A 15,948-nucleotide genomic window follows, 5' to 3' on the forward strand; every position below is an offset into this window, starting at 1 on the left:
ACTTCTCAGTGCCTAATTAATGTGAATAAGAACCATGAGCAAAAGTGACTCCAGTACTAGCAGTCTCACAGAGGTCAAGGATACGGTGCCTTTTTCAATCTCAAATGGTACCATGACACTGCCATCAGGACACTATGACAGGGCAATGCTACTGTCTCTGCCACACCTGATTTGTGTCTAACAGAGACCTTTTCTCCCTATCAACTTTCACAGACCAGAAAGGATTTATATTCAGCTTGAGTAGGATGAGAAAAGGCAGCTGGGCCACACCGGAATATTCAGAGCCAAAAATTGGATTGACCTATTTTGCAGTTTGAATGAATACACAAGTGGTAAGAGACCTCATTCCTGCTTTCCAAACAGCAAACTCAGAGAAGAACAGGAAGAGTTACAGAAACACCAAGCCATGCATCTGCAAGGCAAGAGAGGAAGGAAGGTAAGAGTCAATGTCACTTCCTGCTGCAGAAGTTCAGAAGCCTGTGGAGCTCAGCTCTTCATGCCTACAGAAACCATTATTCCTGTGACTGTAGCTAGTAGGGCAAAGGAAAAAAATGAATACACAAGTTTTACCTTCTCAGAGAAGGAAAAGTTCCCCTAGCACTGCCTCATTGAATTTTATAATCTGTAAGTTAACAATATAGCTGACAACTATATAGTGACTTTGTTTTCTTAGGACATAAACTTCAAGGGCATTGCATGTACATGTAGAAGATTTCTTTTTCTTCAGTTTGAAGGGACAGCCTGAGGATCAGTGCTGAGGTGCTCACAACCTGAGGTTGCACAACCTGAAGAGTGAGGCACCTCAAGTTAGCTTATTTTCACAACAAGGAAAGACAGTGACTGACTATTTGAACTATTTCTCATAGGTTACTGTACTTACAATTGGGCTAGCATTGATGTAGTCTGAATTGTCATGGCTATTTTCAGCTTTCAGGCAGATCCTAGAATGATCATCTGTGAAGGAGAAAATAAAAGAAGGTTTCTATACAAGTATTCTACCCATTTCAAGTTAAACAATTCAAAGTCAGATTAATGTGCATTTTAAGACAAGCAAATGAAACAGTAAATATCATAAAAAATATTTCCTTTTGACTCTCAACCCAGCATGGCCTTGATACAGCCACAGCATCACAGCCCGACTCAGGAATGAAGCACTAAGATCCTTCAGAGGCTGAGTATCACAAAGCATTTCTTGACAAGATTCCCCATAATGTGTTGCAACCTCTCATAGGTAAAAGGGGAATCTCTGCTGCTCAGGAAATTTAAGATTTAAACTAGAAAAAATGATATTATAGAAAACACTCCTGTGTTTGCAGGGTCATAGAAGAAGAAAGCTGATGGACTTTTTCCATCTGGCTTCTCTACAAAATGAGCAGCAGGAGCACCAAAGTACTGTTTAGAGATGGACAGTAAATTAATTTGTCCTGATCAAAGACCAGTGCTGCATGGTGGTACACCAGTGACACAGGGAGACAATATGGCTTGGAGATGATCATGGGAAAGATAAATATAATTTTTTATTTTTACTGGTGTTAGCTCAATTATGTTTAGAGCTGGTACACCCCAAACTCTACTCCATTTCTTTTTTTTTTTTACATTAGGACATATATAATGGATGGGGTTTATTTGTCTGTATTTAGACGGTGACAGTGCAGATGTCTGCATCTGTTCCAGTCATCTAGACTCACTTTCTGCTAAGAGAAAAGAAATATTTCTGTGTCATGAATCATCTCATCCCAATTTAGCTGTCTCAAACAGGCCAGATTGCACTTGAGAAACGCCCGTTTCTTTTCATTGACTAAAGAAAAAAGACCAGACCACACACAGATAATTTATGCTAGAGATGTCTAAGTCTTTATATATGAATCTCAAACAAGTTGTACCTGATACATAACCAGCACAATTTATACTCCTCAGCAAACCTACCCTGCACAGTATATCATTATTTTAACAATGAGGAAGAATAAATGAGTTATCAAACACTGTAAATGCCACACAGGAAAGTAGAGACAAAGTATTTGTACTCTGCTTTGGCTTATCCAGCAGTAATGTCACGACAGTTCAGTATGTGAGCAAGACAAAGGTGTGCTTGTATGAGTGTTGTTTATAGTCACTCAATCTCATCAGCAAAATTTAATTTAATGTGAGCAAACTTCTCCTGGAATATGATTAGAGGTGAAAGAGTAATGTCAAATGAAAGAAGAGCCATTCTTTACTATTGACATAAAATTATTTCCTTTGGTAAGGTTTCAACACAATAGGAGGATGAAGAAGAGGAGAAAGGGAACATGTGCATGCACATTATTCACTTCCACCTTACTTGGGCACCACTGCACAAAAAATCCAAAACATAAAAATGAACTTATAACGGCTGTGATCTTGGGGCTACCTCAGAGTTCGTATAGAAAACTTTGCAACGAGCATTGTCACAGTGTCCTTGAAGAACTACAGCTCTGAAACCTTCTGGCTGTGCAGGAGATACGCAGGTTACCTGCACTAAATGTTGTCTCTCACACATCTTAAGCTAAGTGAGCACTCAGGATAAGCCTCACTCATTGGATAGCAAAAGTGTTCGAACTAATCACCAAAGAAAATGTGTGAAATGTTTTCAAATGAATGAGGGAGAGCCAGCAGACAGTGATTCATCAGTATTTAGCAGATAAATGTCAGTGTGACTCTCCAATAGAAGTCAAGTGTCAGACACTTCAAGATTTTTTTTGTATTTTTAAACATAATGTTTTATCCAGACCCTCTGATTTAGTGTACCACATCACTATCCTGCTGTCTCGGAGGGTTTACCAGAGGGTGAGATATGTTAAGCCTTCAGTACTGAAAAGGTGGTGAGACTTTGTATTTGCACTCAGGAAAAAAGGTGTGCAAAAAAGGTTGTACATATGTTTTCTGCATATATCAAGAGTCTGCACCCATGTGTGCTTCAGTTGCAGCATCAAGTGTTCATATTGACAATGAACAGATTGTGCTTGTCTATGCCTGTTATCACCTTAAAGCTTCTAGGAACTAGCATAATAGCTTTTCAGAAACCCGCAGAAAAAGGAGGGGAAAAAAGGGAATACCACGGACACCAGTCTGTTATGTTAACAATAAGCAACTATGGGGAAAATGACAAATGTACAAGATTTTTTTTTTGTAAACTGCATATTGATTATGTTAGACGCAAGGAAAGAGAAGAAGGAAAAGCTGGAAATAAAAGGAGGGAGAGGAATGACAGAAAAGGAAGATATTTAAGATCAATCTAAGAAGTGAGAAAGATGAATGAAGAAATAAGAGAGGACAGGGACACATGAGGAAGTGAGAGAAAAGACAAATGCTGTTACTAGCTACTGCAATCTGGTCGAGCTACAACCAGTCATCATTTCAAATATCTACAATAGCTACTGCTGAATGCTGAACTACTTTGCATTTGCTATTGCTCCAGCCAAGCCACAGCTGAAAGAAAAGGAAAACATATAGATGGATATGTGTGGCAGAGAGAGGCTTCCTAAATCAGAAGGCTAACCTATATAGCTGAGGACAAATACAGCACAACGTTGTATTTTGTATACATATAAAATATAAAGTATAAATTAGTATAAAGTATAAAGGATAGAGGATAAAAGACAAAATATAAAGTAAACACACTTGAGTTTGTAGTATATAAAAACTCAATTTATAGAGTGAGAAACCTAAGATTTGGTGTCTACATACAGATATCTTCATGTAGACTAGGGTACAGTTAATGGAGCTTGATTGAGTTGGCTAAACGTGAACATGTCGTACTGTTTGAGAAACTGTAGAGTAGATGAGGCATTGCACAAGGATAACAGAAATTACACAAGACCTATAGACTTGAACCCTATTGGACCAGCATCTGAAGCTCACATAGGATATACAAGGGCATTCTAGAGCTAATTATTTCACTCTAAACCAAATACCAACTTTGCACACTCTGCCCCCAAATGCTTTGCTTCCCTTTGAAGGAAAATAGAAGCACAGAGATAAGCAGATTGCTCTAATGTATACCATGACCATGGACACAGCTATGGCAGACAGCTCTTGACAGACGTTCACTGAAAATGCTGTTTGCCAAATGTTTTAAATAACTATATGTATCTATGGTATACATAAATAACAACATACAGTATTGACTGTATTGCTTCTATTTTGTAGAGATACGAGAAAATAGTCTGGAAAACTTTTTTTTGGACATCACCAAATTGAGCTACTCATGTGTTCATACAAAAAAAAAGTATCCCATTGCCCAAAATTATAGCAATATGGTTGTTGGCTGGATAAAAGGATGACATTTTATTAATCTAGAAGGTTCAAGTTGCTCCAGTTGTTAGGCTTTTTAAAACTAGTAATTAATTAAGTGCAGTGTCAAGGTGTTCTGCTACCAAATAATTTAAAAGCTGTTTGCAAACAGAGAAGATAGGTATAGGAGTAGGCTATGATAAAACTGTGAGATTAAAGATAATGTTACTCTAGAAATTACATCAGTTATGTAACCAGTAAAAAATAGTACCATATTATTTTAAGACTGGTTAAGAAAGGAAAATGCAAAGTAAATACAACATGGCATTAAAGCTTCTTCGAAGCCTTCCTAAGATGAAATCTTTTGCATGAATTGGCAATCTTGTTCTATCTTGTCAAGGTGACTATGAATATGAAAGGGGTAAGGAAATGCTAACGAGGCATTACTCCGTGAGAATACTTCGAATGTAGTATAACAACTTTGTAGCATATCAAAACTGTATCAGCTTTGCTTCTTAATTTATTATGAAGCAAATCTGTGACTTTGCTATAGTTTTAATGTCATAGGCAAAAGAAGCGGGCAAACTGGGCTCTTTCTCATCTCAGTCTAATCTTAGAGCCCACAATAACCATCACCTCATCAAAATTTAATGTTGTTTAAACAATATGCCACACTTTCCACCCATCATCAAAGTAGTTTTAAGGGTACAACATGAAAGCTGTTCACCAGTGCACAGCAACTTCAGAAAGTGAAGGCAGGTAATTTTGTGCAATTCAATCAAAAGAGAAAGTTCCCAGTGCACTAACAGCTATAATGGAAGTTTCCACATTATAACAAAGCCAAAAAATAGCATTTTACTCTTGTTAAAGTACTAAGGGGTTTTAAATGTGCTAAAATACTTCTAATTAAAGCCTCAAATACGTTTCAGCCACCCCGTCCATGTCCAAAAACCTTCCCAGATTCAGTCTAGACTCACTGATGGGAAGCACAGGCGTAACAGCAAGCTATGAAAGAAGCAATGGGCAGAGACTTGTCAACTGGAGGCTGATCAGTGTAGATGGTTCATCCATATAGTACAATCTGATGAAAAGAGTCAGACTATCTTAGCTCTGAAAACAGCTCAGCTCTCTGCTGTGGCATGACATCCAAGCTAAAAATCTCTGCTTTACAGCACTGCCGCAGCTATGTTATGCCTGGATCCAGAGCTAGGATGGTCCTGTCTGACTGCTCGTTGTATCATGCAGACATGTTTCCTACATCAGCTGAATAACCGGCACAAATTTCTAGCAACACATGTAGCTCCCATGCTGTCTCCAAGGCAGCAACCAGAAAAAATCTGGATTCATTTATGAGCAGAGACTTGGAACAGCTTACGATGTTCCAACTGTAAGTCCACACTGAAGAGAATACTTAAGCAGGAACATCAATTTAGGTCAATATACATCATCATGGAGCAATTTTCACTCCCTGTCATGTCAGTTAAATGCTATTTTTTCAGGACTGAAAAGAGCACAGAAGTCTTGCACTTCTTCAACTTTCATGGTTACTTCTTTAAAACTTTTCAACAGACCTGATCCCAAAACATATGGAGGTCAAACTGTTGCTCTTGCCCCAAAAGGCTTATGACCTGCACCATATTTATTCAGGAGAATTCATATCACCAAACTGCTGTAATCCTCTCCTAGGCAGCAAAGTGTTGCAGAAAGAGCTACTAAATAAACAAGAGTCAAACCCTGCTGAAGCAAATATGCAAGGACTGATGGGCTCAGTGAAATTATCACATACTTCCAAAGAATCCTCATCTGGCTCTGACATTTACTTAATGTGTTACCTGTCATTTCCCCATTTCTGAAGGGGGAATAGTATTCACTCGAGGCTCTCATAGGGAAAATTAATGTTTTCAGGGCACTTTAAAAATTAAAACAGCGATATATGTTTGCCAAGCTACACAGCTGGATTGTGGGCACACTGACTGAGAGCATTTTTGTTGCTGTGGACGGTGCATATATTCTTAGTTTCAGTTTTGTTTCATTGGTTGCTTAATAAAATGTGTGGCCATAGACTACCAGTGTAATCTATGAGATACATATATTTGCATAAGAAAAATATGTTGCTTTTATTTCAAGCTCAGAAAAGTGCTTACAGGAAAGGGCAGATTCTAGGAATATAAACATTGGCTGGGCTCTTTTTTCCCCCCTTTTTCTTTTTATCCTAAGCCCAGCAGAGAAGCCAGTTTGCAAGCTTATTCACTGAAGCCTACAGGGGCTCATTCAGTGCAGCTGAGTATCTGATACACAGATCATCTCACCCTTATTACAGACTGCTGGTATTGCTGTTGGATGGACACGATATCAACTTGACTAAACAGAAGCCAAACTTCTTTCTGCCGAATGGCTACAGATGCCACCCTTGTACAGAAAGTATGTTCCAGCATTGAAAAGCATGCTGGCTACTGAATTTCATGAGACAGCACAGCTGCAGCAGCAGTGCTATGCGACACTGTTGTGCATTTTTGTAACATATATGCAACTTCTAAGGAGATAAACAGTGTCTGATATGAGAACAGACATGCACCTAGCCCATAGTTGTATAGCTACAATTTTCTAGTACACCCATTCGTTACTCTGTATTCTGTTTGCCTGTCATCAGCAGCTTTCAAACCACTGTGCAAAGGACATTGAGAAAAGTATCAAGAACTTAAAATGAAACAATCCAAATTAAAGTGTACATACATGGTACTACAGCCTGTGAGCGATTCTTCTGGACGTTTTCCTCCTGCTGTGCAATGGCTGTGGAGTTGGGTTCAGCCTGATAAGCACACAGAGCTTCCCACTCCTTCTCCAGACGATTCTTGTTTTTCAGATGGTCTTCCATGTAGGACTGGAATTAAAAGGATACTGTATTAAGGATTGACTTAGCTAGGCTCAATGCTAAGCTAAAAGGATGTGTCTCAGGATGGAAAGCATAGGAATCCTGAACTTTGGGGACTAAACTCACTCAGTCTTATGGCTAATTCAGTCACTTCAGAGAGTTAACGCCAGGCTTATTTGTGCTATATAAAATGAGAATGCTAACACGTACCAGTGCTAACAGAGAAGAAATAACTTGAAACCCCCAGCTACTGAGCTTCAGGAAAAAACTATTTCTTCTTCAGTACCTGAAAACTGTAAGCCTAAATGTCTCTTTCATCAGGCAATGAAAAAGAAACAAGTCTACTGATAAAAATTACTTACTATAACAACAGCTCACATAAAACCAAAGGCTTTTAAAACTAAAGTTCAAGCATATATGCAAATCACAACTACAATACAGCTGATGAGGAGAATTACAAAATTGCCAAGCTGAAGTGTCATGGCTCAGGTACCAGGTCATGAGGAGCTTGTCCTGCACATAGACTGGCACAGAGAGGGCCTTGAACTGAGAAGGCGCTGTTAATAATATTAATATATCTTGTTAAACATTGTATCTGGCATTCAGTAATGCCAACAGTGTTAGAAGAAGCATCGCCAAAGAAAAACTAACTGGTTGTGGCAGGAATGATGGCCCATCAGAGCACATTGGTGCAGGTCTTGTGTTTTTTGCAGATCTCCCAAGGGTAGAGATTCAGTACAGCACTGGATCGGGAATTCAGTTACAAAGGTTTGCCAAAAAATTAACTACAAGTAAAATTAAAATGGACTATTCCTTCACACCATGGACCTGAAAATCATCCAAGTAGGTGACAGGAAGAGAGCAGAAAGGAGGAAGGGTGGGGAAAAACATAAATCTTCCCCTTCCTTTAACATGAAAATTAAGGAAGTGATCACCTGATAATGTAGGTCTACTTATACAGCCAAATTACCTCTCAGAGCTGTCATCTTCTCCTACAATAAGCAACAGAATAATCTCTCATTACACCTAGTTCTTATTCGTAAATTAAAGTCCATACTACCTTTATGAGGCAGGTTGAAGTTAACATCCTTAAACAGATTTAAAAGGGGTCAGACTGTTCAGGGGACAAGCTTGGGGTCTGGATGGGGGTTGGCAGCAGAGTTGTGGGTGCCTCTGGCCCAAACATCAGTCAAAGTGGTTTCTGCTGCAGCCCTCACCAGTACAGCCCAATCTATAGTAACATTTGTCTAGAAAATTTCTCCTGGAAAGGATTCACTGCAAGTTATAAAAAAGCATTTAGTTGCTTAGAGAGAATCTCTGTTGCATCAAATTTTTTTCCCAAACAGGCTTTAAAGCAGAAAGGCTCGCATGCCCTCTCAGCAGGTTTAACAGAAGGTGCAAAAAGCTTGCAGCTCATCTTCCGCCAAATGGGAGCTCTGCTAAAGCTGTCACTGCCCACCCCACCAGCGAGGCAGGAGACTGCTCTCTCTTGCAGCTTGAAGAGTTTTTCGGCTACAAAAGAGCCCCTGACATGCAGCTTTGTTTTGTGCAGGGTTTGTCGGGTGCGTGCGTCTTTGCACGAGATTTGTAAACCAGACCTGTTACTGAAAAGCAATTCAGGAAGTGATGCTTTCAGAATGAGTGTCTTTAAGGACACAGAAACACATCGCTTTAGAAGAAAGGTTTCTAAAGAAGGTAGAAAATAGTGGTGGCCTAGATGCAATCAAAACACCTACTGTGTGATTGCTTCTTTTCTGTAATGAAGGAAAAAGCATTGCAGTGGACAGAGGTGTGAGCTGACGGATGGGGAGCTGGGAGAGCTGCATGGCCCCATCGTGTGTTAGGGGAACCGGTCAGCTAACACGTTCCCAGCCTTAACCTGCAAGTTAGTGGGAGCAAACCATCCTCTGATAGTTGGCTTGTCCTGGCCGAAAGGCTGTCGCTGTTGGGGAAAGAAAGGAGGCTAGAGATGCTGTTCTTTTAGTAAATCTGTGCTGGACACATATCCTGAACACAATAATAAAACAAGATAATCCCTCCTAAGCAGAGAATAGTTGGTATATAGGAATTTTTATGAGGCAAAGGGAGAAAAATAGCAAAATCTTACAATACCACTGAGCCAAGACTGCTGGCTCCAGAGCAGTTGTTTAGCATGCAGCAAGCAGAGATCAGGCAGTCAACGATCAGCCCGTAGAACCTTCCTTTTTAAACCACAGTTTTATAACCTGATTCATTTTGACATGCCCATCACCAATGTCCCATAGACTTCAGGGACATTTTATGCAGATAAACAGATCTGCCAACACTGAATCTCTCCAAAAGACTGTGAGATCCACGAAGCTGTAGGCAAAGGACCATGAACATTTGATTCCTAAGGCAGGGGTGTACATAGCAAGGAGCTTCTTGTTGGCTCCAACTTGTCTACTTGATGGTTTCAGGGGCTGTATTTTAAAAATACTTTTACTTTCTTTTTAATTCATCAAATGTGACACAGTTAAGGTAATTTGATTGCTTTAAGTGCACATGAATTTTCAAGTAACTAATTTCTCCTTAAAAAGGAATATTCTTTTTACTTTTACCTTCCTTTTCCAGGGAATCCTGAGTGTAAAGAGAAATGAATGTTCAAATGAAAACACACTGAAATCTTTACCTTAACTAGACAACCACTTTTAATGTAGTTTCAACACCTGCATTGCATGGATCAGATTCACAGGGCACTTCCCAATAGATCTTGAAAAGGTGTTTGACTATCTGAACAGACCCATGGAAGGCTTTACACATGTTTTAAAAGCTAACAAGAAAGAAGCATGCTTTAAAACATTCAGGAGTCAGACAATTCCCTCAGAGTTAAGTAATCTTTCATTTACAGTCCTTCAGAGCCCCTATGCTCATCCCCATTTTGCTAAACAGAAGCTTAGTGATTTTGAAACACTCTCTTGGGAGCCGCTGGATGTACATTAAATTGAGTGGAACTTTTGATATTTTAGAGATTGTATGTCTACTCAAATCCCCTCCTTAATTAGGATGTTTTCATGAGACATTCTGCAGCATTTGCCTGGTACAAAAGAAATTCATTACCAACATGTCAAACACGCACATGATTGTCCTTGTCCCAGAGCAGCAGGGAAAATAAACAGAGGTTGTCACCACTGTTATTGTAATGTTCCTCAAAGTCTGCAGAAAGAGGTAGGGGTTTGGTCTCACTAATATGTCCACATCAAGACAAGTCCTGTGATCCCAAAACTATGTTGTTATTTAAACAAACACTGTCTGCTTGGCCAGATCTCCTGATGTACCTTACATTTCATAGCCTTAATTTTCCTTCTACAGGGCCTCCTCTGCAGGGACAACTGGTAGCCCAGTTCATACTTTCTCTTACGTACACAGATGAGATACTCTCTTGCTACTGAACTTGTTATGGGTATAAGGAGGATGCACCGATGTTATGTGGAAAGGGGGGATGAGTTATAAAATCTATAATTATTGTGTAAGACAGGCCTATTGTAAGGCACAAGATGAGCTTTCAGCCAGAGGATGAAAAACTGTCCTAGGGACAATGAATCTCTGGCCAAGAGAACCAGTGCCAGTGGCAAATATTATGGCAGAGTCAACATACCTGAACGCAGGCACAAAGAGCACAGCAGCCCGGCTTGGCTTTAGCAAAGCTTCCTGAGCACTCGGTCAATGTTGGCGTCAAACCACCTGGTTCTTCTTTTACTTTTTTCCCTACTCAAGGGGTGGCACCCAGTGCGTGCTGTGTGACTAAATTAAGTTCAACAAATACAACAATTAAATTCTAATTGTCTGGTCAATCTCCAAATACCTTCTTCAGAAATAGCGTGGTTTGAATCTGTCAAGGTATTTATTTTAAAAACACCTATTTTATTAACTGATGTTCAGCTATTACAAAAAGCAATTATTTTTGACAACATACTTCTAATATGGTACTTGATTAGACGCTCTTTTCACAACCCAAAATGTCTCTTGTAATGAAAAGATGGGCAACTATTACATTGACAGAGCTCGACAGATCTAACAGAATCTCAGATGTCAGCTGAAGAAGTGGATGAGACATTATCTTAATCCTTGTGATCGGTGTCCACTCAAACCCACATCTTTCACCTAACAGTGTGAGAGCCACTGCTTTCCAATCACTGTCACTTTTTACAGAGATGCAGAGGGTCAGGCAGTGCCACGGTGCATGCCTGGGTTCCTCTGAAGGAATTCAGAAAGAAGAGAATTGGCCTCAGCCATTATATGGCAAATTGTGCACTAAACCACCATACTTAAAACAATTTGTTTTGTTATTCTCTCCAATTGACTTAAGTAAAGGCTTTTTTTCTTGCCTTTGTTCCTTGCTAACATAGGCTACATTGCTCTGGCACAGGATGCCCCAGCATTTTTGTTATTCTGCCTAAACTTCTTTGTCTTCTTCAGTACACATTGCATTGACTATATGTAAAAGGAAAACTTCTATGTGTAAATCCAATTTGCTTTCAACACAGCACAAGATTTTCTCCTTCCTTTTTCTGGCTTAGTACTTTATCATTAGCAGCTTCATAGGAAATTTCTCTGTTCCCACTCAGATTACTCTCAATGCTATAGAAGTTAGAGACCGAAGCAGCCTATTTAATTACCCATTTTCAGGCCTTCAAATAATGCCATGTGTATTGTACTTCACTAAAAAACTTTGCTAAAATTGAGGTACCTTTTATCTAAAGTAGAAGCCCAAAAACATAGTCCTGAACAACACATCATAATCCTGGAAATACTCAAATATTTTCAATAAGAAATAGTAGTTCTCATTTGAGATGGCTTTTTCACAGATATGCCAATAGCATTACTTTTCTACTGCACACTTACTTGGATACCCACTGTCACCAATCTGTTTACTTCAACCTTTGTCTGCTTACACAGAATATTGCTGTTCTGTATAATTTCCACTTACATACATTTCCCTGTTTTCACAGATCGTGCATTAATGGATCTATGCAAACTACAGACATCTCTTCTTGTGACTCCTCAAAGATAATTCAACTTTATTTGTTGTATGTGTTTTCAAGTCTAAGGTATTCAAACTTTTGAATTACTCCTCTGTCATCACTTTTGAGTAGAACTTTACACTGTGATACCACTTGTAGAAGTCATTAAGCCACTTCCATCTATTTCCAGATCATTATTTTAAAAGTTAAGTGTAACTGGATCTAACAGCAATCCCTGTATTCTGCCAGACACTCCCTTACGTAGCTTTTGATCATTACTTTTTGTATATCTTCCCTTAGCTACATTTCAATCCACACAGTTGTCTTCTGAAAAATAGACATTAATTTTTCAATTAACTATTCATGAGACAGTTTCAAGGCTTTACTAAAATCTGGATTTACTACATCTGTTGTTTTCACTTCATCTACTGGTTTTGCAGTTTTAGTTAAATAAAAAGCAATCAAGTTTGTCCAGGCAAGATTTATTCTTTATAAAATTATGCACATTCTTACTCATTGTGCAGCTATCCAATGGAAAGGGTGGAGGAGATTAGCAAACACACAAAGGAAAGCCTTCATCCTTCCCCATCCTCTTAAATGAGACCCTCACACTTATCTCCCTTTTTATGCCCTTGATAAATCTCTTGCTAGATAATCAGCAATTTCTTTTTTAATATGTGTTCTATTATTTTCTAGGGCTGGGATCTGGACTCAGGGAATAGCAATAGAAAGGTTCATTTCTCTTCTCTTTCATTCTCCCCACACCCCTTTTACAAAATTATGATTCCTTTATTCTGCTATTTTGGTGCACCCACACGTGTCCAGATGTGCTCAAATAAAGCTCCCTGAGATACATGTCACTGTTAGGATCCTGAATAATATTCAGACCATGCAGAGCACCACAGGGTTGGTCTCTGGGCTGCTGTGGTGTTCTTGCAGAGACCAAAGGCTGGGAGCTCATCACATGTTTCCATGGAGAATGCTCTCAGCGGTGCCCCACGTAGAAGAAAACACAGAAGCAGATCCAAACTATGTCCATGCCTTTCCTACCTTTCTTCCTTAACAAACCAGACCTTAAATAAAGAGAGGATGCACTATCTCAACCCATTTAAATCTTTCAATCAGCTAACACTAAGAAAGACAGTTTTCTCCAACAGTTACAGTTCTGTTGAAGCACCAGAGATGTTTCCAATGCTCTGACCCAACCAACCCACACCAGTGCAGAGCCTATAGCTATGACCAAGATCAGCTCCATCCCTGGCATGTCACTCCATAAATGCTGTTAAAAGCACTAGCTTTAGTCCTAACATGGCAAATCAAGTTTTCAATGTTAACTGTGGAGAAGTGGGACTTCATCAGGATAGTTACATTAAGTTTATATATAATTAATATATAAAAATTCTCTTGTGGCAATTCATTGTCAGGATCTCACAGAACTCATATCTGGAAGAATTTTCAGTAAATGAACATCTGGCTATGAAGTCTCACATACTTTCAATACTGGGAAGCATTCTGCATCCACCACTGACTGCATTGGATTCAGGATTTTATCACCTGATGAGTCAGTTGGTTTAGGCTGAAGGCTCTTATCAGAAAGAACTATCTAAAGGAACCACAAGTGACCAAATCTAGGAAATAAAAACTTGAGAATTTGTATTTTGTCTTTATAAAATACATGGAGAAATTATTTTTCCTTCTCAGTGTTTACAGACATATTACTACCGTGACATCTTGTGATCTAATGTTTCTTGTATTTCTCAGTACCTGATTATACCCACGAACAGAGTAGTTTTGAAGCCTTAAAAATGAAGAATTTAAAACTGCTATGAAGCTTTAGTAGTAATTTGGCATAAAACACTGCTAGTATCATACATAATATGGCAGCTGATGAAGAAAAACTGAAAAAAAAAACCCAACAAAAAACCAAAGAGAGGCAATTCTGTGTCAAAGCAACTATTCAGCCTGGTTGAGAATAATATCCCTAGATTGTTTCAAATAGGCTGTATTATTTGGAAATAAATTAAATTCCATGGTGATGTCAGCCAACAATAAAAAATGACATTCCATAGTTTCAATTTTGTGTTTTCAGATGTAAAGATTATAGTAAACAACCAAGCGTGTACACAGAGAGCACAGTCGTGCTTTAAGCATGCTATCTAAAATAATTTCAAATGATTGTCCTTGGGTTTCTAGAGAAGTAACATCTTTGCATGAGCAGCGTATGACACTATCAAACTAGACTATCATGCAACTTTTGCAATAATGACTGTAATTCACAAGTACATTAAATGGCAACCTATGTTCTGTTTGCCTAAATTAATATACCCTTGATGTAGTGTATATCACTGCCTCCCTCTCTCTTAATGCTCTGATAATAGAGTTTTGTAACTTGTAAAAGGATTACTTCAATCCAATCAGCAGGTGCTGGGATCAGTGTGTGTCAGGCAAACACTCGCTAATCTCTTTTCTTACAGCTCCCAGCTGCCAAAGGTGCTCAGTGAAATCCCAGTGAAATGGCTGGATACAACCTGGTATGGACTGACACAGGTTTTCACCTCTGGAGGAAATCTTGGAAAACACATGTGATGCTAAGCTCTGCTTGAATTGGGAATTATGGAGGCAGGTATGTTTTTTAAAGGAAATGTAGCCAAGAAATTAAACATAAAAAAATTAGAACATTTAATTGTGAAATATTTACTCTACCTGGCTCTCTAAATATAGCAGAAGATAAAAAAATCCACTCTATGAAGAATCCCTTCTCAAGGATTATCAGCTACTTAATGGTGTCTTCTAGGTCTTAAAATACAACCACCTCCATCTCCTCCTCCTTACCCCCTTCCTTGAAATCTAAATTACGCCTATGAAGTTTCACCCCTGCAATTACTTTGCTTTAAATAAACCTCAACAAAAAGGAGACGATGATTACCATAAAAGGAATATAATTTTCTCCCTTACAATTGCTGTATTTCTATAGCTCCTTCTGTCCAACTGTCTGAAAGTACTCACATTACTTCTGCAGGGGAGGGAAGTATCATTGCTGTTTCACAGATGGGAAAGGAAAGGGCAGAAACATCAAAGTGAACTTCCCAGGGTCACAGAACATGCTCCTAAACCACTTATTTTTCAGGAAAATTCAGAACTCAGTCTTCTTGACCACTGTTTTTTCCTTTTCCCATGATCATGTTTATAGAAAAGGCTAAAGATCATGCAATCCATATCTGATAATATTCTTATAATTAAGAGCATACCAAATGTTCTGACTCCAATGGAAATGGAACAGGTTTTGGTTTGGGGGTTTTGTTTAGAAGTACAAGGTTTAAGTGGCTGATGAGCAGAGGAATTTAATTTATGGACATGTTAGATTCTGTTTATACAAAGACATGCCAAAATAAATAATAAAGATTTAAAATATGAATTAGCCAAAATCAGTTTCCAGGTTTTCTGTACTTATGGTAGATTTCACAACAAAAATCTTAAATAATAAATAGCCTTAAATAAAGGAAGTATGTTAACTCAAAAAAATGGGGGGATAGACCTTTTAGCCAAATACTGCTATTTCACCACAAGGGATATGTTGTGACATTTCTTAAAAGCAAAAATAAATCCAAAACACCCCTCCCCAACCTCCCCATTAAAGACAACTCTGCAGGATAGGAACTGATGCCAAAGATGGTGTCAGCTGAATTTGTCAACTGAGACATTTTGGGAAGCGCTTCTGGTAGCTTTGTAAAAAAGCAGAAGTGCAAGCTACGCAGTTGAATAAAAAAGTAGCAGAAAATCTGCAAAAAAAATCAAGTCCTTCAACTCTGTGATAGATATTGACACCCAACTCCATTCTCATAG

The 15,948-nt window shown here is 38.7% G+C and overlaps 1 protein-coding gene across 1 annotated transcript in view; it reads right to left on the reverse strand.

Annotated features, from left to right (window-relative positions):
- LOC104546507 (receptor-type tyrosine-protein phosphatase N2-like) overlaps positions 1-15,948 on the reverse strand; it is a 100,643-nt gene that overhangs the window by 49,018 nt on the left and 35,677 nt on the right. The window contains exons 4-5 of the mRNA XM_010191920.1: positions 6,985-7,132; positions 881-954 (exon numbers count right to left, since the gene is read on the reverse strand). Coding sequence (XP_010190222.1) covers positions 881-954; positions 6,985-7,132 — 222 coding nt within the window. The remainder of the gene's footprint in view (positions 1-880; positions 955-6,984; positions 7,133-15,948) is intronic.

This window comes from Mesitornis unicolor, unplaced genomic scaffold (assembly GCF_000695765.1).
Source record: "Mesitornis unicolor isolate BGI_N332 unplaced genomic scaffold, ASM69576v1 scaffold40740, whole genome shotgun sequence".
Taxonomy (NCBI): Eukaryota; Metazoa; Chordata; class Aves; order Mesitornithiformes; family Mesitornithidae; genus Mesitornis; species Mesitornis unicolor.